Source organism: Podospora pseudoanserina, chromosome 3 (assembly GCF_035222485.1).
Source record: "Podospora pseudoanserina strain CBS 124.78 chromosome 3, whole genome shotgun sequence".
Lineage (NCBI taxonomy): Eukaryota > Fungi > Ascomycota > Sordariomycetes > Sordariales > Podosporaceae > Podospora > Podospora pseudoanserina.
In genome coordinates this window covers 495,409-518,202 of record NC_085922.1, presented here as the reverse complement: position 1 = coordinate 518,202, position 22,794 = coordinate 495,409, and the positions used below count along the sequence as shown (strand labels likewise).

General features: G+C 53.6%; 6 protein-coding genes across 6 annotated transcripts; 3 read left to right on the top strand and 3 right to left on the bottom strand.

The window, feature by feature from the left end:
* Positions 1 to 53: 53 nt before the first annotated feature.
* On the bottom strand, positions 54 to 5,601 carry cta3 (potassium/sodium eff). Its single transcript, XM_062940366.1, has 3 exons — positions 3,916 to 5,601; positions 3,625 to 3,824; positions 54 to 3,547 (listed from the first exon to the last, which is right to left on the bottom strand). The coding sequence occupies exons 1-3, from the start codon at positions 4,117 to 4,119 to the stop codon at positions 565 to 567; spliced, it is 3,387 nt and encodes a 1,128-aa protein (XP_062801230.1). The 5' UTR covers positions 4,120 to 5,601; the 3' UTR covers positions 54 to 564.
* Positions 5,602 to 6,145: 544 nt separating this feature from the next.
* Positions 6,146 to 7,941, top strand: QC764_301590 (uncharacterized protein). Its single transcript, XM_062945286.1, has 2 exons — positions 6,146 to 6,602; positions 6,813 to 7,941. The coding sequence occupies exons 1-2, from the start codon at positions 6,350 to 6,352 to the stop codon at positions 7,664 to 7,666; spliced, it is 1,107 nt and encodes a 368-aa protein (XP_062801229.1). The 5' UTR covers positions 6,146 to 6,349; the 3' UTR covers positions 7,667 to 7,941.
* Positions 7,942 to 8,955: 1,014 nt separating this feature from the next.
* On the top strand, positions 8,956 to 13,597 carry QC764_301580 (uncharacterized protein). The gene is made up of 3 exons (XM_062945285.1): positions 8,956 to 9,984; positions 10,045 to 10,590; positions 10,675 to 13,597. Exons 1-3 carry the CDS (start codon positions 9,922 to 9,924, stop codon positions 13,123 to 13,125), a joined length of 3,060 nt encoding a protein of 1,019 aa, XP_062801228.1. The 5' UTR covers positions 8,956 to 9,921; the 3' UTR covers positions 13,126 to 13,597.
* TMA7 (Translation machinery-associated protein 7) lies at positions 13,402 to 14,364 on the bottom strand (the record flags this gene model as incomplete). Its single annotated transcript, XM_062945284.1, has 5 exons — positions 13,402 to 13,904; positions 13,972 to 14,024; positions 14,100 to 14,166; positions 14,257 to 14,279; positions 14,337 to 14,364. The coding sequence occupies 5 exons, from the start codon at positions 14,362 to 14,364 to the stop codon at positions 13,863 to 13,865; spliced, it is 213 nt and encodes a 70-aa protein (XP_062801227.1). The 3' UTR covers positions 13,402 to 13,862.
* A 246-nt stretch (positions 14,365 to 14,610) lies between these two features.
* Positions 14,611 to 18,568, top strand: PRP4 (U4/U6 small nuclear ribonucleoprotein prp4). The gene is made up of 5 exons (XM_062945283.1): positions 14,611 to 15,698; positions 15,756 to 16,018; positions 16,076 to 16,971; positions 17,028 to 17,396; positions 17,925 to 18,568. Exons 1-5 carry the CDS (start codon positions 14,998 to 15,000, stop codon positions 18,150 to 18,152), a joined length of 2,457 nt encoding a protein of 818 aa, XP_062801226.1. The 5' UTR covers positions 14,611 to 14,997; the 3' UTR covers positions 18,153 to 18,568.
* A 2,964-nt stretch (positions 18,569 to 21,532) lies between these two features.
* QC764_301540 (uncharacterized protein) lies at positions 21,533 to 22,129 on the bottom strand (the record flags this gene model as incomplete). Its single annotated transcript, XM_062945282.1, has 1 exon — positions 21,533 to 22,129. The coding sequence occupies one exon, from the start codon at positions 22,127 to 22,129 to the stop codon at positions 21,533 to 21,535; it is 597 nt and encodes a 198-aa protein (XP_062801225.1).
* Between the last annotated feature and the right edge of the window lie 665 nt (positions 22,130 to 22,794).

Sequence of the window (22,794 nt, the reverse complement as noted above, 5' to 3'; positions counted from 1 at the left end):
GACCGCGGTTTGGACTCTCCCCGGGGTTTACGTACTTGCCTACAATCTTATCTCGATGGAAGCAGGTCACACGAACTTGTTTTAAAATCCCTCTCAAGTTCAACACTTTCCCATGAACAAAATTCCATGTAAAGACTTTCAGTTTCCATTGTGCCAAATGCTAACAGCCAAACATTACGCTATGTTCTACTGATCCTGAGGGCAGTACCTATTTGCCCAGACCATCGCCAACCAACAGTTCGATCAAATGCTGGATATCATAAAACAAAATACAATGCAAAAAAACAACCACGGCATCAAGATGCCTTTTACTCATGATAGCGCACCCCCCCCCTCCCCCCAAACAGTCTTCCTTCGATAATAGGAGGGTGTTAACCGAGCCTTTGTTTATCTCGATCCCTTCGCATCTTCTTCGTCAACATGCTTCAAAATATGCGTGGTATCATCGTTCAACATCGTCAACTCAGATATACGCAAAAAGCAACATGACCCGGCCGCGTGGCCAGCAGCGCATCGTCCCATACGCCACATATCATCCGTTGCTTTAATTCAGTCGTCTCTCCCTCAAACGGGCGAGGTCTGTGGCACCCGGCTCTGGGGTGCTTGTGAAGTCGACCGCGGCTGCGTGGTGCTTGGAGTCAAGTCGCCGTTGGACTGAGCCTTGGATCTGGAGGCCCAACTCTTCAAGCTGGAGAAGGACATCGACTTTGCGAACCGCATCTTCTGACCCTCCTCGCCCTGCGACCACTTGCCCTGTCTGACCTTGTGGTCATCCAGAATGTTAAGCGTCCGCTTGACCCACTTCCAGACCTCGATACCAAAGACATAGAAGATGGTCATGCCGAAAACGACACCCCACTCCCAGCTGATATCGGTGTGCTTGAAGACGTTCCTGTTGAGGCCGGGGATGTATACCGTGGGGAACACAGAGACAGCGCCAATGACGACGGCCCAGAAGAGAAACTTGTTGTTGTACACGTCCTTGAAGAAGGGGAACTTGGACTCGGAATCGGGGTTCAGCCGGAACATGGACCGGCGAAGGTCCTTGATCTCCCAAGCGGTGAGGAGAATCATCCAGGTCAACTCGGCGAAAACAGCAGCGCGGGCGCGGAACACGGGAATGCACCCCTCCGAGTAGTGCTTGTTGCAGTCCCTGCCCAGCTGGCCATCGTACTTTCCAAACACGACAATGATGAAGGTCGAGAGTGTGGTGGCGCCCATAAGAATACCGTAGACGATCATGTCAACAATAATCTGGTTGGTGAACACACCGCGCCTCTTGTCGTGAGGGGGCTTGCGCATGACTTCGGCACTGGCAGCCTCGCGACCGAGACCGAAAGCGGGGAAGGACGAAGTGACCATGTTGATCCAGAGAATTTCGAGGGGAGCGATGGGGAAGACGGAAATGCCGGACTCGTCAAAGAAGGCGAGACCGCAAATCAGGAGAATGACTTCACCAACGTTGCTGCTGAGAAGATGGAGGACGAACTTCTGAATGTTGGCAAACATGCGGCGACCTTCGCGGATGGCGGCAACGATCGAGTTGAACTTATCATCCGTCAAGACAATCTTGGAGGCAGACTTGGCCACGTCGGAACCGGATCCCATGGCGATACCGACATCGGCGCGGCTCAAGGATGGGGCATCGTTGACACCGTCACCAGTCATGGCCATGAAGGCATCACGGCGGCGAAGGGCCTCCACCATGCGAGATTTGGTCTCGGGCGCACAACGAGCAATAACAAGAGGAAGTTCTGGCAAGGCGTCGATCTCCTCGTCGGTGAGCTTGTCAAAGTCGGTAGCCTTCATCACAGCGGACTGGGCAACACCGGCGGGGAGGACACTGAGGTCGCGGGGGATGATACCGACTTCCCTAGCAATAGCCCTGGCCGTTTCGGGGTGATCGCCAGTCAACATGTGCACCTTGATGCCGGCCTGGGCACAGTCGAAGATGGCGGGAGTGGTCTCGCGGCGGGGAGGGTCGTAGATACCAGCCAAGCCGAGGAGAATGAGGTCCTTTTCCACCGCGGACCGTTGGGCTTCATCGTTCTTGGGGAGAGAGGGGTCAACGCCGTCGTTCTTGCCAGCGACGTAGCGGCCATTCCAGGCACGATAGGCAATGGCGAGAACGCGCTGGCCCTGGGACGCAAAGTCGGTCATCTGCTTGAGGATCTTTTCCTTGTACTCTTCGGTCATGGGTACATCGGTCGTCCCGACGTGGGAGCACAGGTCGATGATACGCTCGACGGCGCCCTTGGTGAAGACATGACTGTTTTCGGTGCTCAATCCGCTTTCGTTGTTCTCGGGCGCATCGTAAATGACGGACATGCGCTTGATGGAGCTGTCAAAGGGAAACTCGGCCGTCTGCTTCCATCCGGTCGCCTCCACGTTCTTCTTGCCAAGGTCGAACCGGTGAGCGAAAACCTGCAGGGCAATTTCGGTGGGTTCGCCGGTCGTCTTCCATTTTTCCTCCTTGTCGTCGAACCGCACTGTGGCAAGGTTGCAAAGCGCTGCCGAGAGGAGGAACATGCGGAGTTCGGGGGTGAGTTCAGCCTCGGCCTCGGGGGATGATTGTGGCTTGGGGTTGAGCTTCTCGTCGGGGACACCATCAAACTTGATGGCTGCGGTCGTTCTCTCTTCATCATAATCGCGCTTCCCCTCTTCCTCTTGGACGGGAACGTCGGCGCTGGAGACTGTGACGCGTCCCTGAGTGGGGTCGGCGGGACTCTTCGAGTCTCTGACAGTGTAGATGCTGTTGGAGGCAGGTGTCCACACCTTCTTCGCGATCATGGCGCCTTGGGTAAGAGTGCCCGTCTTGTCGGAGCAAATGTTGGTCACACCTCCAAGGGCTTCAAGAGCCGACAAGTCACGCACAACGACGTTGGCCTTTCTCATGACAGTGGTGGCCACAACCATGGAAATAGTCAAGACAGCGACGAGAGACTCGGGAATGATGGCGATGCCGGTGGAAATGGCATAAATGACGAGCTCGCTGGGAAGCGGGTTGGGCCACTTGTTGACACTGAAGACGATCATGGCCAGGACGATGGCACAGAAGAACAACAGGTACGCCAGCTTCGCCAGCTTGATCTGGAGAGGAGTACCCTCGGTCAAGCCGAGGAACTTGCCGAGGAAGTCATAGGTGCGTCTGAAGGCACCCTTGACCGGGGCAGCCTTTCCGTACTTTTTCCAGTTCATGGACCTGCCGGGCTTGCGTCTCTTCTTGCTGGTCGAGGCGGCAATCTTTCCAACTTCGGTCTGCATGCCAGTGCAAATGACGATACCACGGCCACGGCCCTTCTGGACAACAGTGGTAGCATAGGCAATGTTGATGCGGTCACCGATACCGACTTCACCTTCGTCCTGTGCCAGCTTCTCGCCGCCCTCGACATAAATCTCGGTGGTGGTGATCTTTTCGATGGGCATGGCCTCACCTGTCAAGGATGATTCGTCGCACTGGAGGTTCATGGCTTCAAACATGCGCATGTCGGCTGGAACGGTATCGCCCATCTTGAGGGCAATGATGTCACCAGGAACGACCTCGGCACTATTTGGCGGCGCAAACTGGTCAGCACCAGACCAGCTCGAACAGAGGAGAGCGGCATTTGAAAGGGCATAACTTACTTTGGTATGACCTGCATCTTACCGTCGCGGAGCACATTGGCAGAGGGGGAAGAAAGCGCACGGAGCGCATCCATCTTCTTCTCGGCGCCATATTCTTGATAAAAACCAATGGACACATTCAACACAATGACGGCAGCAAGGACACCGCCTTCGATATAATCTCCTACGCCAAAACTCAGGGCCATGGCAAAGAAGAGGACCTAGCACAGTTGTCAGTCGATGCGCCACTTAAGTCAATGGCACCCGCAGTGCGAAAGCTTGTTTGGGAAGCTTCAGGGCGAGGGGTCATACCAGAATCATGGCATTGGCAAGCTGGCGGATAAAGATGGTGTACCAGGCGATACTGCCGCCTACATCGAGTTCATTGGTAGGATACTTGGATTGGAGTTCTTTGACCTGGGCCGAGGTGAGGCCCTTGTCGATATCGGTCCCCAGAGCCTGCGCCGTCTCCTCCGGGGTGAGGAGGAACGGGTGTTTGGGGAATTCACCGGCCATGTTGGCGGTTGGGGGAGGGGAGGAGGGCGATACGTTCACCAGTTGACCTGACGGGGTGAGCACGATCTCGAGTGTTGAGCAGTCTGTCTCATTTGCGTAGGGAGGATCAGCAGGATGGGCAAAGGGACGGCCGTTATAGACAGTCCGGACTCTGATGATGGAGTTTAACGCCGTGGAGCCAACGACGCACAAAGCTTGGATGATGGGGGAGAGAAGCTTGTTTTTTTCCTCCTCTGGACAGTGACGCAAGAGAGTCCCAGATCACGGGGGGATGACGGGGTACCTGCTTTGTTTAAGTAACCGCACAGAAACTGGGTGCTCCGTCGAGGTACCGGCCAGGGCCCAGCATCTTTTTGCATGCTGCTCACCGATAAGTCGGCGGCCAAAGCAACAGTGGACTTGGCGGGTAGCAGGCCAAGAAGTCCCAAGAACTCCATCCCGGCTCTCACAGCTGCCTCGGACCTTGGATTGACTCTTCAAACCCGCTCAATGCTGTGAGATGCTGGGCGAGCCAAGCAGTTGGGCGTGGCATACGTCCTTGAGAGCCCCGCTGTGGGTGACGGCGGCGTTCGGTAGGAGTGATAAGACTGCAATCGGGTGGCGACTGAAAACGGATGAGCGTCATCCCCTGGTTCTCGACAAAGACTAACACACTCCAAGCCGGGCTCTGATAGGGCCAGCCGGACGCGGGATTGGCAAAGGAGGTCATCAGGGCTTGGCTGCAAAGGCTGGGAATGCCCGCTTTTCCTCTTCGCCAAGAGCTCTTGGCCTCAGCCTTGGCACCATGCGGTGTTGCTGCCATTCTAGAACCTCAAACCTCTTCAGGTGGTCGGATGCGGTGATGCCTCGAGGCTCCATTCCTAGACCGCACCGCAGCGATGGCTTCCGGCGACTGCGCCCCGGACCCCGCCGTGCAACCGCTGCTTGCATTTCCGCCCGCCTCTACTAACGCGCTCTTGTTCAGAGAAACAGCTTCAGATGCGCGCTATGGCACGTGGTCGGGAGTGTGATAACCAAACATGTCTTGGCCCGAGCTGGGCGGGTGGTGTGAGTGGCTGGTGTTCTCCGTCCGCTGCTCCATGGTGGGGGCGATGATGGAAGATTCAGACCAGATTCAGACTCTGCTGCCCCGCTAGCGTCACGCAATCCCTCAGATGCTGCGACGTCGTGAGAACAGCGAGGCCAGCGATAAACAGCCTTGCAGAGTGCCTCTGGACAGGGGGCGGATCTCCGGTTATTCTCGGCAGGGACCAACAGAAGCTCGCTTTTGCAATTTGCAGAGAGTGTTCCCTTCGAATCGACAAGACACTAGACGAATCTCAAAAGTCTTGGTGTTGTTAAATGCCTTCCCTCTTGGGGAGACGGCACAGACGGCTAACCGGCAAGCATTGGCCACAGCCGACTCAATCAAAGTGGCCCTCAAGCAGAAACAAATGCAGCTTTGACGGGATATGTGGACGGTGGTGGGAACAGCAACATGTCATTGGCCCAATTGGCCGTTGAAGCCTTATAATAGCTGTGCGGCATGTTCTCATGCATGATTCTAGGTTCCTTTTTCGTCCCTTTCCTCGTTGAGGTGGCAGCAAACCACGAAAAAAAATGACAGCGAGCTTTGGCTGCACGACCTAGTGTCCAGTGAGGGTGCTTGCCGATCATCGTGGGGTGCGCTAGCAGCCTCCCGGACGACAGACTCTGCAACAGCGTGGGCAGCCTGAGTCTTTGGGGCCTTGTCACTCTTGTCTCACTGAATGCATATCCATTGGCCCCATCGTGGGCATGAGGAAGCAAATGATAGGCCGCCATGAGGTTTTTGGTTCAGGAACGTTTATAAGTAGAAGGGTGTAGAGAATTCTAGCCTGACACCTGCACCCTGGCATACCCGTTCTGCACCTGGCCCAAGCTCCCGTCCGTTCGAGCCCCGCCAACCCCGCCAAGTGCGGTGGCTGGATAGCTTCCTCCACACTGAAGCATATATCCAACCCCGGTGAAGATGGAACTGGGACGTGAGCATCCACGGTGAGGTTAAGTGAATGATGAGGTGAGAGATGGCGAGAGGCGGTATTCAACCAAGGTGAAGACTAGCTCATGGCATGATGTGTAGAATGGATGCACACTAGTGTGGCATGTCATTCCCCGATCCCGTCATGTTTTCAAGAGCCGCAGATCCATGATGAGATCCAACCAATCCTGATTTGTCTGTGCAACGGGAGCATCTCGAGACAAAAAGACAATGGCATGCTGCTGCCGTCTCAACCTCTGCGATCTGCCCTCCTGCGTGCTTCTGCATCAACTTCAAATTGTCAACCTGTCATCGAGTTACAGTACAACAGCTATCATTCGCGCCCAATTTGGCCTGTTGACAATTGCCGTGCTTCAATTCCTATTTTCCCTATCTAGCGCCAAGTCCTCCGACGTTACGTCATTGCTGCTTGTTACAATCGCACTTCGGCCTTCGTTCGCAATGTCCGGGGAAGCGGAGAAAGGTACGAGACAGCCTCCCCCACGCGGAATAGCCATCATCACTCGTCAATGGGCTCAGCTTTGCGCGTCCAAATGACGGATGAGATCCCAATGGATGTCGGCACGCAGCTACGCAGTTGAAGAACGATTAAGGCGGTGACACGTAACAGCGAGGGCTTCGATACGCGTATCCTACTGTCCACTGCTAACATCAAGTCTCCGCTTATCGGTAGTCACCCATCAAGAGCTAACCTCTGCATCGCCGGCTTCGTCGACTGATGTCGGCGAAACTTCAAAACTGGCCGACATCAATGCAGTGGCGAATGGCGATGTTGACAATAAAGCAACCGGCGACAATAACAAAACTGGTCAGGTCGCCCCAGTTGCATCAGGCGGTCCTGTGGAGTCACATATCGCCGCACCGTCTTCAGCTACCCTAACTCCGACTCCGGCTCCGGCTCCGGCTCCAACTTCAGAGAGCCTCGCAGAGCCGTCGACATCAGAAGAGAACTTGGACAGCGCCAAAACCGAGCCTAGCGGTCAGACCAAAGCTACACCCCCCGAATCCGTCACGTTGCCAGCCGCATTAGTCAAGACGGTGACAAACGGCACCACCAAAGATGTTGAGACGACGGATACACCTCAGAAAAGCACGGAGGCAGCTACCTCGGACGTTTCAGCGAAGCCTACGGAGGTTAATACTGACAAGGTGGCAGAAGATGCCAAAAATGACAAAGCCGCTCATGCGCCAGCTGTTAATGCTAATGGCAACACCAGGGACGACGATGTTGAGATGGGTGAAGCTCCTGTGGCCCCGGACAGTACAGCAGCGACTAAAACAGCAGCATCTATACCGCCGCTTGGGGGCGGAAAGAGAAAGGCAGAGGAGGCTTTCGGGGATAGCAACGGTGACCTCGGCGAGACGCAGGCTCAACCCGAGATCAGCATCACCAACGCCGTGAATGAGAGCGAGATACCAACAAAAAAACGCGGCCCCGTCCGGCCCAAGAAACAGCAGAAAGAACGCAAAATTCTCACATCAGTTGGACGTACAGCGAGGAAGACAAGAAGCCAAGGTCCGGTATAAGTCTCGATTGAGAGGGCAAGCTAAGGCTGAGAACAACTAACATTTATGCTCGACACTCGACCTTTTCTTTGGGATCGTTTTGGATTTGATTTGGAAATGTGATTTCTCCAGAATTCTGATGTAAATAAGCAGCAGTTGTCAGAAGATCACCTTGTTGGAGCTACTCATAAGTCTGCCAACAGCTATCTAGTATTTTTCAGGTGCCATCTGAAACACCATGGCCTCTCGCAAAGACTTCCAAAGAGCTGAATGCTTCAGGGGATGATCAGGGGCGTCTCTATCCTTTGGAAGCGTGAAATATATTTGTCCGTTTTTCAACCGGGACATCTGGTTTGCAAATGGAAAAGATGGAAGAGGCCAACAAAAAAAATGATGAATCCACATTGTCATCGCCTGTCTAACGCGGTTATATGAACCAAAGCTGGATGTTCTTATCGTTGCCGCAAATCTCCCTCGGACACGACTGACAGAATTGAGCATAGACTGTTATCTCCGTGAGTTCAAAAGAGAATGTTTCCGTATCCGCGATGATGGAGGGTGTTATGAGGGAAATGTGGTGGGTGGCTTGAAGAGGCTGACTTCCGGTGAGCACGTTGGCTGGTTGAAAGGTCATGGCTGGCCAACCGGGCCTGCCGAACACCCCCGATTGATGCCTTCCGGGTCGTCAACGTTGGTCGGGGCCAGTAGCATGACGACACTCGCCCGATTGTCGGATTCAACTTCGTCCCATATTCAAATGTCATGCATAGTTCCCTTACCCAGCCCGCAGCTTCTCCCTTCCACTGGACTTGCTGGCAATGTTTACTCTTATACGCCATCATTTTCCTTCTCGCGATAAATATCTTGCACGCGGAGTTTAGAAGCTGTTGCTGGATCTTGTCGATCAAAGGGTAAAATGATCGCCAGTCAGTCGGCAAGGGACGGGGTCGGGAAGAAGAGCCGGGCCCGGGATGTCCTGCCACCAACGCTAAAGGGAAGCTTGGAGTTCATGCAACGGCCTGCAGCAGGAATGGGAACACGCAAACACTGTTTCAAACAGCAAGTGGCCCCTCAGGCGGCCTCATGAGTGATCGACTGCCACAACAGAGAACAGTTGGCGAGGAGGTTAGCAATGGGGATAGGTACACAGGTTTTGGGCCGTTGATGAAGCTCGTATTCTTTGAGGGATGTCACGCCCACAGGGTCCAGGTGGGGCGCCCAGATCCAGTGATGCATCCCAATCGAGAGGCAGTGCCAAAATAGAACACGGATCTTGGAAAGATGCCGTGGATGCAAAACCGGTCATTGGGCAAGCTGTGGACTTTTTGCTGCGTCTTTGCCTCGACACCACACTCCCGAAAGCTTGGTCATCTGGAGTTCTCCTTAGGGGTGGCCAATCGTACTGCAGTCCCTAAATCCTTCTAGACAGGTTGTCAGGCGGTGACAGCAAAAAAATTGGAGGAACCGTTCCGGGCCTGGGACCCTGACCTGTGCACGGCCTTGGGCGGGATAGCGCCGGTGTCTGGGCCTCCTTCCCCAGCTCTGGCGAACACCAAGAACTCCAAACTCCAGTCGGTGTTTTTCCCCCCCAAGGACGCCATTCCATATTCACTCGCTACCTGGGGGGGGGTCTCGAAAATACCACTCGCTTTGATTTCGATTCCTCCTGACACTCCTTTTTCCTGTGATTTTGCGCGCCTATTCTTTGTCCTGATTTGCGTGCTGCACCTCGGGCGCCCCTTCAACCTCGTGGAAGTTTCCAAAACTTCCAGAATACTGGAATACATAGTCCAAAAAGTATGCCGATCTAGATCGCTTGTCTCTGGGATCTTCCAAGCCCAACGCATTCGCGCCTTGGCGCCTGTCCTATACGTCACCCACGTCGTTTTTCGCTGCTTCTCCCCGAATTCCATCCAGCTTCGACAACACGCCTACACAACCCAGAAGCCATAGGTATTTGAGGCACGCTCGGCGACATCTTGCACGAGGACATCGTCCGGCTTTGGCGAACCAAAGCAGCCTTTGTTCACGACGGCACGACAACATTTGAAACGTGACGATAAAGAACGATAAAGGGGCAGCCCGCGTGGGTTGGTTGCAACAACGAATGGGAACGGGTTGGGTATACAGCCGGGCCAGATTGATTAGACTGTAGCTGCCGCTCGATTTCTGTCCATCCATCCATCCGCTTTGGACCCTGATTTTCGGAATCTGGGGACCTCCTTTACTCATCTTGCCCTTCGAGGGCGTTGCTTCACTCTCAGCCCAGAGCCACCATGGCGGAAAAGGATCCTGGGCAGATCCTCCTGGATTTGCTGGCTGATCCCTTTTCAACACAGGTACCGTTATCCCGTCATGTCGATTTGACAACACAAGACCACTGACGAACAAACCGCTAGTTGCAAAAAACTGCCATCATTGCTGCGCTGGGCTCTTCCATCGGAACCACAGCCGTGATCGCCTTCCTCTTTTCGATTCTCCGACCGTTCAATAGTGTTGTATATGCGCCGAAGCTCAAACATGCCGACGAAAAACATGCCCCGCCGCCGATGGGGAAGGGCTTCTTTGCTTGGGTTACCCCGTTGTGGAAGACAACCGAGGAGGATATGGTCAACTTGATCGGGATGGACGCCACCATCTTCATGCGATTTACAAGGATGTGCCGCAACATATTTGCCATCCTCACAGTTCTCGGCTGCGCTATCTTGATTCCTGTCAACTGGACGGCAACGACTCGCGTGGGCATCGAAGACAACTGGCTGTCCAAGATTACGCCTAACTTGGTGTGGGGGTCGGCTCAGTGGGCGAGTGTCAGCGTGGCCTGGATCTTTGACATTGTTGTTTGTGTCTTTCTCTGGTGGAACTATAGAAAGGTTGTCCAGTTGAGGCGAAAGTACTACGAGAGCGAGGAGTATCAACACAGTTTGCACAGCCGTACGCTGATGGTATGGAACACCCCCTTTGCACTCCATCGTGGTTATACCATGTGACAAAGTCAGGAGTGCTTGGCTGACACTGTGCGTTTCTAGGTGTACGATATTCCAAAGAACCTAGGCTCAGACGAGGGTATCGCTCGAATCATCGATAGTGTGGTCCCGAGCTCTTCCTTCTCAAGAACTGCCATCGCTCGTGATGTCAGGATTCTCCCAAGTCTCATTGAGTCGCATGGCAAGACAGTCAGGAAGCTCGAAAAGGTCCTGGCAGTCTATCTGAAGGACCCCAAAAACCTGCCACCAGCAAGACCTCTCTGTCGACCTTCCAAGAAGGACCACTCATACGCAAGCTATCCCAAGGGCCACAAAGTCGACGCCATTGACTATCTTACCGAGCGCATCAAGCTGCTGGAGCTCGAGATCAAAGATGTTCGGCAAAGGGTGGATAAGAGAGTGACCATGCCGTATGGTTTTGCGTCATACTCAGATATCTCCGAGACACACTCCATCGCCTACCTGTGTCGGAAGAAGAAGCCTCAAGGTGCGATCATCAAGCTGGCTCCTCGGCCAAACGACATCATCTGGGAGAACATGCCGCTGAGTCCATCAGCTCGCCGTAGGAGGCGCCTGTGGAACAATTTCTGGATGGCGGTTCTCACTATTCTGTGGATTGTTCCCAATGCTTTCATCGCCGTCTTCCTGGTCAATCTGAGTAACTTGGGCTTGGTATGGAAAGAGTTCCGGGACGAACTGGCCAGCAGCCCCCAGTTCTGGTCCATTGTTCAGGGTATCGCATCTCCGGCAATCATGTCACTTGTTTACCTGCTACTTCCGATTGCTTTCCGCCGCATGTCCATCAGAGCAGGCGACAAGACTAAAACGGGAAGAGAACGCCATGTCGTCGCGAAACTGTACGCCTTCTTCACTTTCAACAACCTCTTCATCTTCTCCGTTTTCAGTGCCATCTGGGGATTTACTGCTACGGTTGTTCAGAGGACCAACAACGGTCAGGATGCTTGGAAGGCCATCTACGAAGCCGATTTCGGATTTCTCCTGTTCCTCTCACTCATCAAAGTGTCTCCTTTCTGGGTCTCATGGCTCCTGCAGAGACAGCTCGGTGCGGCGATTGATCTTGCACAACTGTGGACTCTCTTCTACAGCTTCGTTGTGCGAAAGTTCTCTAACCCAACGCCTCGGGAACTGATCGAGCTCACAGCACCACCGCCCTTTGATTACGCCAGCTACTACAACTACTTCCTTTTCTACGCCACCGTCGCCCTCTGCTATGCCCCCATTCAGCCTCTTGTCCTCCCTGCGGCAGCACTGTTCTTCTGTATCGATGTGGCTTTCAAGAAGTACTTGTTGCTCTACATTTTCGTTACGAAGACGGAAAGCGGAGGCATGTTCTGGCGCGTGCTGTTCAACCGTTTCCTGTTCGGGACCTTTCTTGCCAACCTGGTCACCTTCTTGGTCGTTTGGGTCCGTGGCATCCAAGTCGATCGGACCCAGGTATATGCTCTGGCACCGCTGCCCATCTTGTTGATCGTTTTCAAGATAGTCTGCAGCCGCGTCTACGATGATAAGATCCACTTTTATGCGACGAGATTTACCAAGCAAGGACGGACTGAAGAAGGGCTGAATGTCAAGGAGCAAAGTATGCGGAACGATCGTCTTGCGGCTCGTTTTGGCCATCCGGCTCTCTACAAGCCCCTCATCACACCCATGGTTCACGCAAAGGCACAGAATGTTCTTGCGAGCATCTATCAAGGGCGGCTGAGCGACGGTAGGGAAGCGGGTGGCCTGGGAGATTCGGTATCTGTCAGCGGCTACAGCGACACGTACGTTATGGATTCCATGATGTCCGGCAAGGCTGGCAAGGCGTCGCCGAGCATGCCTGGTTTCGAAGTGGTACCCGAATCACGTCTTGACTTTGAATTTTACAAGAACCGCGACGAATTCGCAGAAGACCATGGTGCAGGCGAGCTCTTTGGATCAGACATCCATCGGCCGGGCACGCCGGGCACCATGATGAGTGGGCCAGACTCTCGACCCGGAACGCCGAGTGGAGGAATGGGCTTCGGCGCCAATCGCAGGCTGTTGTCACCGTACAACGACCCTGGGGCTGGGCCGTCATCCAGTGGCTACGTGGGCCCATCCGTCTACTCACCCCCCATACTGGGCGCAAATGAGGTGCCCAGTCGCAGCAGGAGTCCTTTATACAGCCTTGGCAATGATAGTGGTGCCAACCTGGTGCAGGGAGCCGCGCTGATGCCGGTATCGAGTTATCCCACCACACCAGCCGCTGGTGGCCCGGGAGACGGGAGCTATGATGGTGACGTTGGGACTTACAGACCTGGTGTTCCTACCATTCCGCCTGGCATCTTTGGTGGGGGGCCCCGCTATGGCGGTCTTCCGCAGAGCGATCAAGAATTTGGCCAGCCAGCGACAAGTCAAGACCCGACACAATATGACTACTTTAGAGGGCCGCGGAGAGGAACACCAGGCCCTCCGGGCGGCGGCAATGGTGGCAACACCTATAGGGGCTAATCTCCTTGGATAAGTGATGATGAATAGAAGCAAACCGTGGTTGGGTGGGGATTAAACACAACAATCATTGCATTTGGGTAGATAAGCATGGTCTTCGGGCGTTGTTTTCTGAATAGATTTGCTGTAATCACCTTGTTTCAAGGTTAAGTCTGTGTGGACTGTCTGGCTTCTAGCACGCCAAATCACGTTCACATCATGTCACGCTACAAATTTTAATGGGGACACAAGTAGACTAGGCGCAGATTCTAGAAAAAGAGGATAGAGAGAGGGTTCCGAGGTGCATGTATAATTTCATGTAATTCCTTTTGGGTGTGGGGCTCGGGTACCTTACCCATCCTCCATCATGTTATATACTTTGGTGAAGTATTTACGGAACAAAGATCTTGCTGTAGATATCAATCTGAATGGGGTGATCTCGCGTCTACATGTCGCGTACAGGAACGTTAAAACATATTGCTGTTATAACTCCATGCCAACCTTATGAGGTTCAGCGGCAGTTTTGGGTCAGACAGAGACATCTTCGACAGCGCACTAGCGAAGACAGGAAAGATGCCATGCATACCAAGCAGCAAGCAGTCAGCACTTGACTGAATCTCTATTGCGCCACAAAGCCATCACCGAGCACCTTTGCTACCTGCCGAGCTGAGCCCTTAACCTGATAACAACCCCGCAACCCACAACCCCAAAACGCCCTAATAGTGTCCATTCCCAACGAAGCCCCACAGAGGGTACACCGTTTACTTCTTTCCAGACTTCTTGATACCCTGGGCACCAGTGTTCTACACAACACAAAGAAAGGTTAGGCCTGATCTGACTCCCCTGATGGCTGATGACAGGGCGACTCACCAGTGGTCCCTTACCGCCAGCCTTGGCGGCCATCTCCTTCTTGGCCTTCTCAGCTGCAGTTGGCCCAATCATGTTAGTTGCTGTCCATTCTCTGCGCGGGAGCGCATATTGCATTGTGGGTATCGTACCGGCACGCTGCTTCTCAAGGAAAGCCTTGTCCTCATCATCGAGCTCCTTGGCTTGCTTCTTGGGGGCCTGCCGTTGTCCGTCAGTCCTTGGCTCATTGCGTATTATCTAGTCGGCGCTTTGGTTTTCGGTGCGCTATCGATCGAGAACGAGACTGACCTTGAGGGGCTTGGCCTTGCCACCTGTGTAAGCGCGCAGAGGTTAGTGAGGTCTTTGGAGGGGGATGATAACACAGCGACACTTGCCTTCTCTGCCTTGTCCGCCCATGATGACTTTTGTTTGTGTAGAAGTGTAAAAAATGGTGGTGTGGTTGATGCTGGTGAACTGGCGCAAAGAAATCAGGAGCCTGGTGAACTTTGTCAGGATGATTTGCCCCGCGGTTGAGACGCTGGTAGTGGAGTTCAAGTCACAATAGGAGGTCCACAACCACCGGGCGGTCAACCGGTAAAATACCGGCATATTTGTTTTAGCACCTTTTTGACGCACGGATGCCCCAGTCTAAGGCCCAATGCCGTGGCATGCGCGCCCGCGTCACACCTGGGGACTTTCAAGTGGGCAGCGACTTCATCTCTCGCCTTTCTCCACTCGAGTCAGGCTAGCATCATCAACAGCACACCAAGTTCGCAGGGCGGATATCAGATCATCTTGTCTTATTGCATCATATCACTCAAATCCCCTGAATCCACAGCACCACCACCCACAAGGCTTAAGAGGTTGGAAACACTTGACTGGTCGGCTTCAGCCCTCCACATTTGGTTTATTGCGTTGACAGTTCACGGCTGACACTTGTTTGCTCCTCCTCCACAGCAGAGCGCAGATTGGTTGCCAGCTGCGCTGGAAAAAAAGGTCTTGGTGGAAAACAGGGCAGACAGTAAGACTCAGAGCAAGGCGGTCGGTACAATGGCATCTCCAGTTCCCAGTTCGGATGAAGGGGAAATTGTAGAGGCAACTTCCCTGCCTCGCGCTGAACGAAACATTGATGTTGACCGAAGAGGCAGACATCACCAAGGAAGACAAGCGTCCCGCGAGCCCGAGTATGATACAGCAGCTCGACGTAGCCACTCTCCTCGGGGCTGGAAAAGACCCAGCGATGATCGGGACGACCGCCATACTCGCGATAGACGGGAACCACGCCAGTTCCGCGTACGCTATGAGGACAACTACCGAGATGACCATCGCCATGGTCGCGACTTAGATCGTCCTCCCTCTCGCGGATCCGAATTGCTGTACGACGAACGCCCGACTCACTCTGGACATCGAGACTATCGCGGTGGCAGTGACCGCAACCGTGGCTCTGACCGAGGTTATGGCAGGGACCGCGGTCATGATGACTACCCAGACAAGCGGCCTAGAAATCACAGTCGCTCTCCCAGAGATCGCCGTGATCGGGGAAGGCGAGACAGGGGCCGTTATGGCTCGGACCGTCATGCGGCAGACGAACACAAGTATAGTGCCCATGTCGATAGACAGTCGCAGAACGGCTCCCTCTCCAAGAAGGCCAGCTCTGTGGAAGCTTCGGGTGTTTCCAAAAACCATGCTAAAACTGACCAAGGTGCAACGGCTGAACGCGGTATCAATGAGCTTGCCATCTCACAGAACGGGTAAGCTTTCTTATGACCTTGAATTCAGCGGCAATGTCCTAATCCTCTATGTGCTAGTACTCCCACTCAAGAGTCTGCTCAGGCTGCCGAACCTGACATGGACTGGGACCCGGATGCTGTCATGGACGAGGAAGCTAGGGAGAAGGCCGAAATCGAACGTCGTCGCCGCCTCAGAGAAGCTGCCTACAAGAGAGGTATTGGAGCTTCAACCCCCACTATTCAATCATTGCAGGCTGGCGAAAAGAATGTGTCCAGTCCAGCATCCACTCGCCAGAGCACCCCTGGTCTCCTGAAAGTGGACGCAGCTACTCCCAACTCTAGTAAGTGCTCAAACTTTCTTCTCCATCTTCAACTTCAACACCACTAACATTTTATAGACGGCATCTCATCACCAGCTCTGTCCCCTGGTAAAGCCCCAGAGGACATGTCTGCAACGGCCCTCAATTTTGCTGATGATCAAGCTCTCATTAATGCTCACATTCGAGCCAAGTCTCATGACGAGGATGGCCCTTCAGCTGCAGATTATGACCCGACCGTGGACATGCAGGAAGACGAGAAACGGGATGAGCAGCGACATGGCAACGTAGGGTTACATGGTGAGCTGCGAGACCCCTCTCAGCCAGAGGCTGTCACGGTTTCCGCTTCGGGGGAGCAAGAGAATGGCACCAAGAAAGCAGACGAAGACGACGATGACTTCGACATGTTTGCGGATGACTTCGACGAGCAGAAATTCGCAGCTCCAGCGCAGCCGAAGGCTGCGGCAGCTGACGATAGTAGACCTCAGCATGGCGCAGGCGGCAAAAATATCGAGGGGGACGACAAGGACGGCTACTACAAGATTCGGCCTGGTGAGCTCCTCGATGGTCGCTATCAGGTTCTCACTACCCTTGGCCGTGGCATGTTCTCAGGGGTAGCACGTGCTGTTGATGTCACCAACAAGCAAGTGGTTGCCATCAAGATCATGCGGAACAATGATGCGCTGCGGAAAGGCGGTTTTACAGAGATTGCCATTCTTCAGAAGCTCAACGCGGCCGACCCGGACAACAAAAAGCATCTGGTTCGGTTTGAAAGATCATTTGAGTACAAGGGCCACTTGTGTATGGCGTTTGAGAATTTGAGCATGAACCTGCGCGAAGTTTTGAAGAAGTTTGGCAACAATGTCGGCATCAATCTGAATGCGACTCGGATATATGCCTCCCAAATCTTCATTGCCCTTGGACATATGCGCAAGTGCAGCATCATCCATGCTGATTTGAAGCCCGACAATATTCTGGTAAGACGAAGACGTGACAGGCTAAGGAACTGGACTCATGCTGACTCTGTTTGCAGGTCAACGAGGCGCGGAATGTGCTCAAGATTTGCGATTTGGGAACAGCCATCGATCGTTCTGACGCGGCAACGGCGTCGACAGAGATTACACCGTACTTGGTCAGCAGATTCTATCGTGCCCCTGAAATCATCTTGGGCATGCCTTACGACTATGCCGTGGATATGTGGTCGATTGGATGCACCCTCTACGAGTTGTATACCGGCAAGATTCTCTTTACTGGCGATAGCAACAACCAGATGCTCAAAAACATCATGGAGATCCGCGGAAAGCTCAGTGCCAAGATGTACCGACGCGGCCAACTGTCGAGCATACACTTTGACGAGCTCGGCAACTTCATCAGCGTGGAACGGGACAAGGTTCTTGGAAAGGTGAGTCCTGCTTTTTTCTGTTTTGTTGCATGGTTTAATGCGCGATCCCTTTCCATCCTCCACTTCCCACAGCACATACACACATACACCCCTTTGATACACTGGCGCGGCAACCCAGACGCCCGTTCTATTTGGATTCCGCTTCTTTTTTTGGGGCCAGCAAAACGGGTCAGGCGGGTGCTGTGCCCGTGGTCTGTTAATTCGTGGCCACTAACGGGCCATAACCCCTGCTGCTGAGGTCGGGGAGTATGAGCTTGGCCTCGAGCCAGGTCATCTCATTATTCCGATGTGCAGAAGCGTGCCCCAGATGCGCGGCAGACACCCGTCAAGTGCGAACGCCTCGGTCCCAATCGTCGCTTGTGATGGCCATCTTTGCCCGACGACGCCCCCCTCTCTTGCCCGTCATGCCTGTGCCAAGGCTGGGGAAATGTTTCTTTCAGCCCTCGTTGAACGCCGCCAGCCTTTTTCCTGCGTTGCACTCGCCCATCCAAAGAGAGAGTTGACAGTCCTTACTGACCTACCTTATAGACCACAGTGAAGACCTTGCCTGTCGTTAAGCCAACCCGGGATTTGCGTACCCGCCTCCTCGCGGCTTCGAGCGGTATGAACGACTCGGAGACCAGGGATTTGAACCATTTCATTGACCTGCTTGAGCGTTGCCTGACGCTGAATCCCGACAAACGGCTCACGCCTGCAGAGGCGTTACGCCACCCCTTTTTTCTTCAGAAGACGTACCCATCCACCGCCGCCCGATAGAGCGGGCCCTCTACTAGGTCCGGCCATTGAGAAGAGGCATGTTTGCATGCTGCCCCGGTGAGAGGAGGCACTTCCCCACCTCTTGCATATGTCGTTTTGCGGCGATGGCTGGATGGCTAGGTTTAGATATGGGCCGGATGGCTGGCTTGTTTACGGAAGGGGGGGCTTTTGTTTCGATATCGTCTGCAAACAGGGTTGTATCTTGGACACCCTGAAGACTCGTTTCTCCATGGGGTCAACTGGACTGGCTGGGTAATCAAGGGGACCGGAACTGGACCGGAGTTGATGTTGTTTGTCTAGCATGAGGGTGGTATAAACATGGCACAACCCGACATGACACTGCCAAAGGGACATATGCATAGGCATCAGGATTAGATTAGAAGTAAACCTGGTGATTTTACTGTTTGTTTTACGCATTCTCTTGTTTTCTTTACACATTCTCTTGTTTTCTTTACACATTCTCTTGTTTTCTTGGAAGGGAATCTTTTCCTGGATAATGGTTCCAGTTCTGCTTGTATAAAATGCATTCCATGCAGCCGCGTTGGAACTCGAGAGAAATAAGAAATGCAAAACCAAGAACTATCCCAGACCCATAGGCTCACAGGCTCATGTCACTTCATGACTGGTACGGTTGGGTAGGACTGCCGCTCTGTGTAATAAATTGGATGCATATGCGGGTAGGTCTGTAGGTTTCAGGCTGTGCAGCAGAAGCTTACGATCATGCCAGAATCTGGAAAGTGGTGGTCTCTTTTCTGAGTGTTTTGTCTCGGTTTGGGTGAGCATCTTTCTCGCCGGGTTTGTCTTTGGGCATTCATCAGAGTCAAAGCAGGGAGTGTTGAATGTTTTAGTACTACCTCCGTGAGCTTGTGTCTCGTGGTTTAGTGAGTGCGTTGTCTTTTAAGAGCACCACAGCCGAGACCGAGACCGACGTCTGCTGTTGCAGTTGAGGTTCTGGGACTTCGGGGAGTTTGATGTCGGTTAGCCACTGTAGGTAGTTGCTTTCCTTGGTTCTGATGGGTGGTTTGGGTTGGGGGTGATGGATCCGAAAAGGGGGGTGTCAACAGGAGAAGCTGTGCAGGATGGGGAGCCGGAAATGCCGTGGAGGTTAACTGTGTGAGGAAAGGGTTGCGATGCTAATGCTGGGTTGCAGTTGCTGGAAGATGGAGATGGACATGTGGTGCTGACTGTGTTTGGGAGGTTACTTGTTAGGGGTGGGAATTTTACACACGCCTTGTCATCATCATCACCAGTCATGAGCGAACTGGGGAGGAGAGAGAGCACTTTTGCAGTGACTAGGTCCGTATGGTATGCACATAGGTGGCTAAACTACCGGGTGGGCAGTATCACGCCACGAGGTATGTTGTAGTGTAAATAGTCTAAATGACTTGACCATTCACCGAGGAGCCTTAGGTCCCGGATGTCCAAGCATTGCTAGAGGAGCGATATGCACACAGGGACTTTGAAAGGTGCTGTGCCCTTTTTTTGCCTTGCCTTCCTACCCTTGCGCCGCCTCTACCTTCCGATGGATTCCTTCCCAACCTTTTGACTCGACCGAGGGAATGCTTGTTGGCGGCAAGGAGCTGGGGGCTCGAGACCTTACCCACCGATGACTTCGGACTTTGGCGAACCCTTTCACCATATGGTTGATGGTCCGGGGTAGGCACAGTAACAGAGTTTGAGAAAGGGGTGTGTGCAAGAAAAATGAAAACAAGGACCCCTTCGACTTGTGGCACAAAACCGTGGAACAGCACATATGTATGAAAGCAGAAACGAACGGGAAACGGTCAGTCGGTCGTGCAACTGACCACCCACCACTTTACCACAGTGCTCTTGCAGGCGGCAGTAGATTACCTCGCCTTGCGCGGTCTCTACTCTTTTCATTCTCAGCCCGGAACTGTTTGACATGCTAGCTACCGGAACCACGAACTTCAACACACGGCCGTGTCGCCTCGCCTCGTCTTGTCTCGTCTTGAGTAGATGACTTGACTGGGTGACCACCGACGCCGAAGGTAGCACGGCATTGGGCACTGGGCGCTCCGGTGGTCTGGGCGACTGTCGGTCGGACGATGGGCAGCAGTCTTGTGGCGCCTAGACCGAGAGAAACAGAGACACTTCCACGGGGGGACAACGGGCGGCGGGTGCAATATGTGGACAGACATTGAATGGCAAGGCTGGTGCTGGTTGAGGCTGGGTGAGCGCCCACCCCCCGGCTGGCTGATGGCCTTGTACAGAACGAATACCGTGACCGGTAGGACAGGACGGCAACACCAAACCATCGGCTCCGGGCAGGAAGCAAGATGTAGGCTGCCGAAGAGTGTTCCGCCCACCGTTGCACGCTTCATATGCCTGACTTTAACACCCTCGCTGTTACCCTGCCTCCCGTTCCACCGTGCTTCTTGACCCCCAAGGCTTTCGGGACTTGTTCTGCTGAGTCTCAAACGTAGACACCGAAGCCACTTTGCGGTGCGAGGTCTTGTTTCTCAGCTTCTCATGTGACGGTGGGCGGCAAAGGTCCGCAATCATGTCCTTGAACCGTGTTCACTGGGGGGGGGGGCTGTCGTCGCTGTTTCTATTGTCGTGCAGCCGTCACCCACATATTACACAGCATATAACCGTCCGTAGCGGCAATCAACAGTCAGTCAGAACTGGCGGACTGGCTCAGGCCAGATCTCGCGACCGGTTCCACAAAACCCGCCGACTCTTCCCCTCATGCTTCTTGAGACCTTTCTCAGCGTCGTGCCGCAGACAACTCTGAATGTGCCGCTGGTTGGCAGGCCCCGAGCCTTGGGATGATGCGGCAGTGGAGAGGGGGAAAAGAGCAGGTTGCCCTCCCTTGATGATGTTTGAGTGCCTAGGTACAGAAGATGCCAAAGGTGGTAATTCTGCCCATTGTGTACTTTGCGAGCCGCTCGGAGAGGAGTCTAACTGTTGAGCTTTTCCTGTGTTTTCTGTGGTGCGAGGCGGCCACCAGCTAACTCAGAAAAAGCCCACTTCAGCCCGGTTCGGTCATCAAACAGCCAAACTCCGATCTTTGCACTTCCCGGGGAAGATTTGTAGGACACATCACTTGATGTCAAAAGATGCAAACCTTAGAGAGCTGGTTGGATGGGGCTTGATCATATCGACCGTGTTGGTACGTCCCATGTGGACCTGATGAAAGGCCTGAGAATTAGGCTGGGAAGAAGGAACAGGGAAGAGGCTTGAGGAGATCCTACAACTAGTTTCTCGAAGGTTGAGAGAAAGGATAGGGTTGTCTGTCCATCCCAGAATGCTGACCAAGGCGTGACTGGAAGATTCGCACCGATTTTCAGACATGCCATAGACATTGTGCTAGGTCTCGGAGAAGCCAGTATAACGTGATGGGACAGGTCATCGTTGGGCTAGCCGAAAACAGTGCCAAAGAACACTATACTCTGGGGCATTCGATACCCATATGATGCCGTCACTGTATGATGTCTCGTCCAAAACTGCTTGCCTGTCGTAACAGGCATGCCCATCCTCGTCATCTTGACAGAGAATCTGCAAGCGAAAATCACCCTCACATCCACAAAGGGGAGAGAAGCAGCAGGCTTTGGTGTTGTTGATTCCCTCGCAATATGTGAGGACAAAAGAGCGTGACGATCTACTTGATTTAATAAGAGGTGTATGTAACTGGCATCACGATCAGCAAACTGCAACGCCCGTGCCTCTGGTGGTGTATCCAAAATGACGATGAAATATATGAAGAGCAATTTATTACTACTTGGTTGGAGTTCCAGATGTCGTTCAAAAAGCAGCTCAGACCCCCACCACCGATCGGCTGGGTCGGGTCTTCGGAGCGAGGTCCTGCTCCGGTGGTTCAACACGGAGATGCTGGCCGTGCGAGAATCCACAACAACCCGGTGGTGAGGAAATATGGAGTTCACGCACCCAGGGGAAGGCCTTGGGAGTTGTGTGATAGTGGTCCCGACGAGCAGGCGGCGCAGCGTCGATCTCATCCTCCGATAGGTGTGATGGAATAAGCATCGCTGTGAGATGCTTATTGGTATCGCAGCTATGACGCTCGAGCTTTGGTCTGGCCTTCTCGCTGATCACCAAAAAGAGGATCGTCGGTTCATCATGACGCCTGCGGATGGTGAGGTGAGCCGAATGAAACCGATTACACGGGTTTGAATCCCTTCAGAATGATGCAAAAGTCTGGTCTCGTGACTGTTTGTCTATCCTGTAGCCCCTCCTGCCATCGAGATTCTCTCGCGATGCTCCATGTTTGCCTTGGGCCACAGGTCAATATTCTCGACCGAGGGGAGCTGGTTGGTGGAAGGGTGGTGATATGCAACTAGCACTAACCAGAAACAAGCCCCTTTTTCGTACATGGTAGTATCGACTACACAGTCGAGGGACTTTTATCGGTAGAGATAACCCCCAGACTCGCAATGCTCGCTTACGACGAAGCGTTAGCACAACATTCCACCATCAGTTTCGGAATGTGCCGTTTTCCCCTTCGCTTGGAGGGGTGTTGTTTCGACTGAGTTTCTCGAAGAGCATTTCTTTTCTTCTTTTCTTATGCTACCTGAGACCCCGCCGGTGCCGCCAAGCGTCAAAACGGCCGTTGATATGGCATGATGGAGAAAAGACCCTGTGAACCCCTCCTCAACAAAGATCG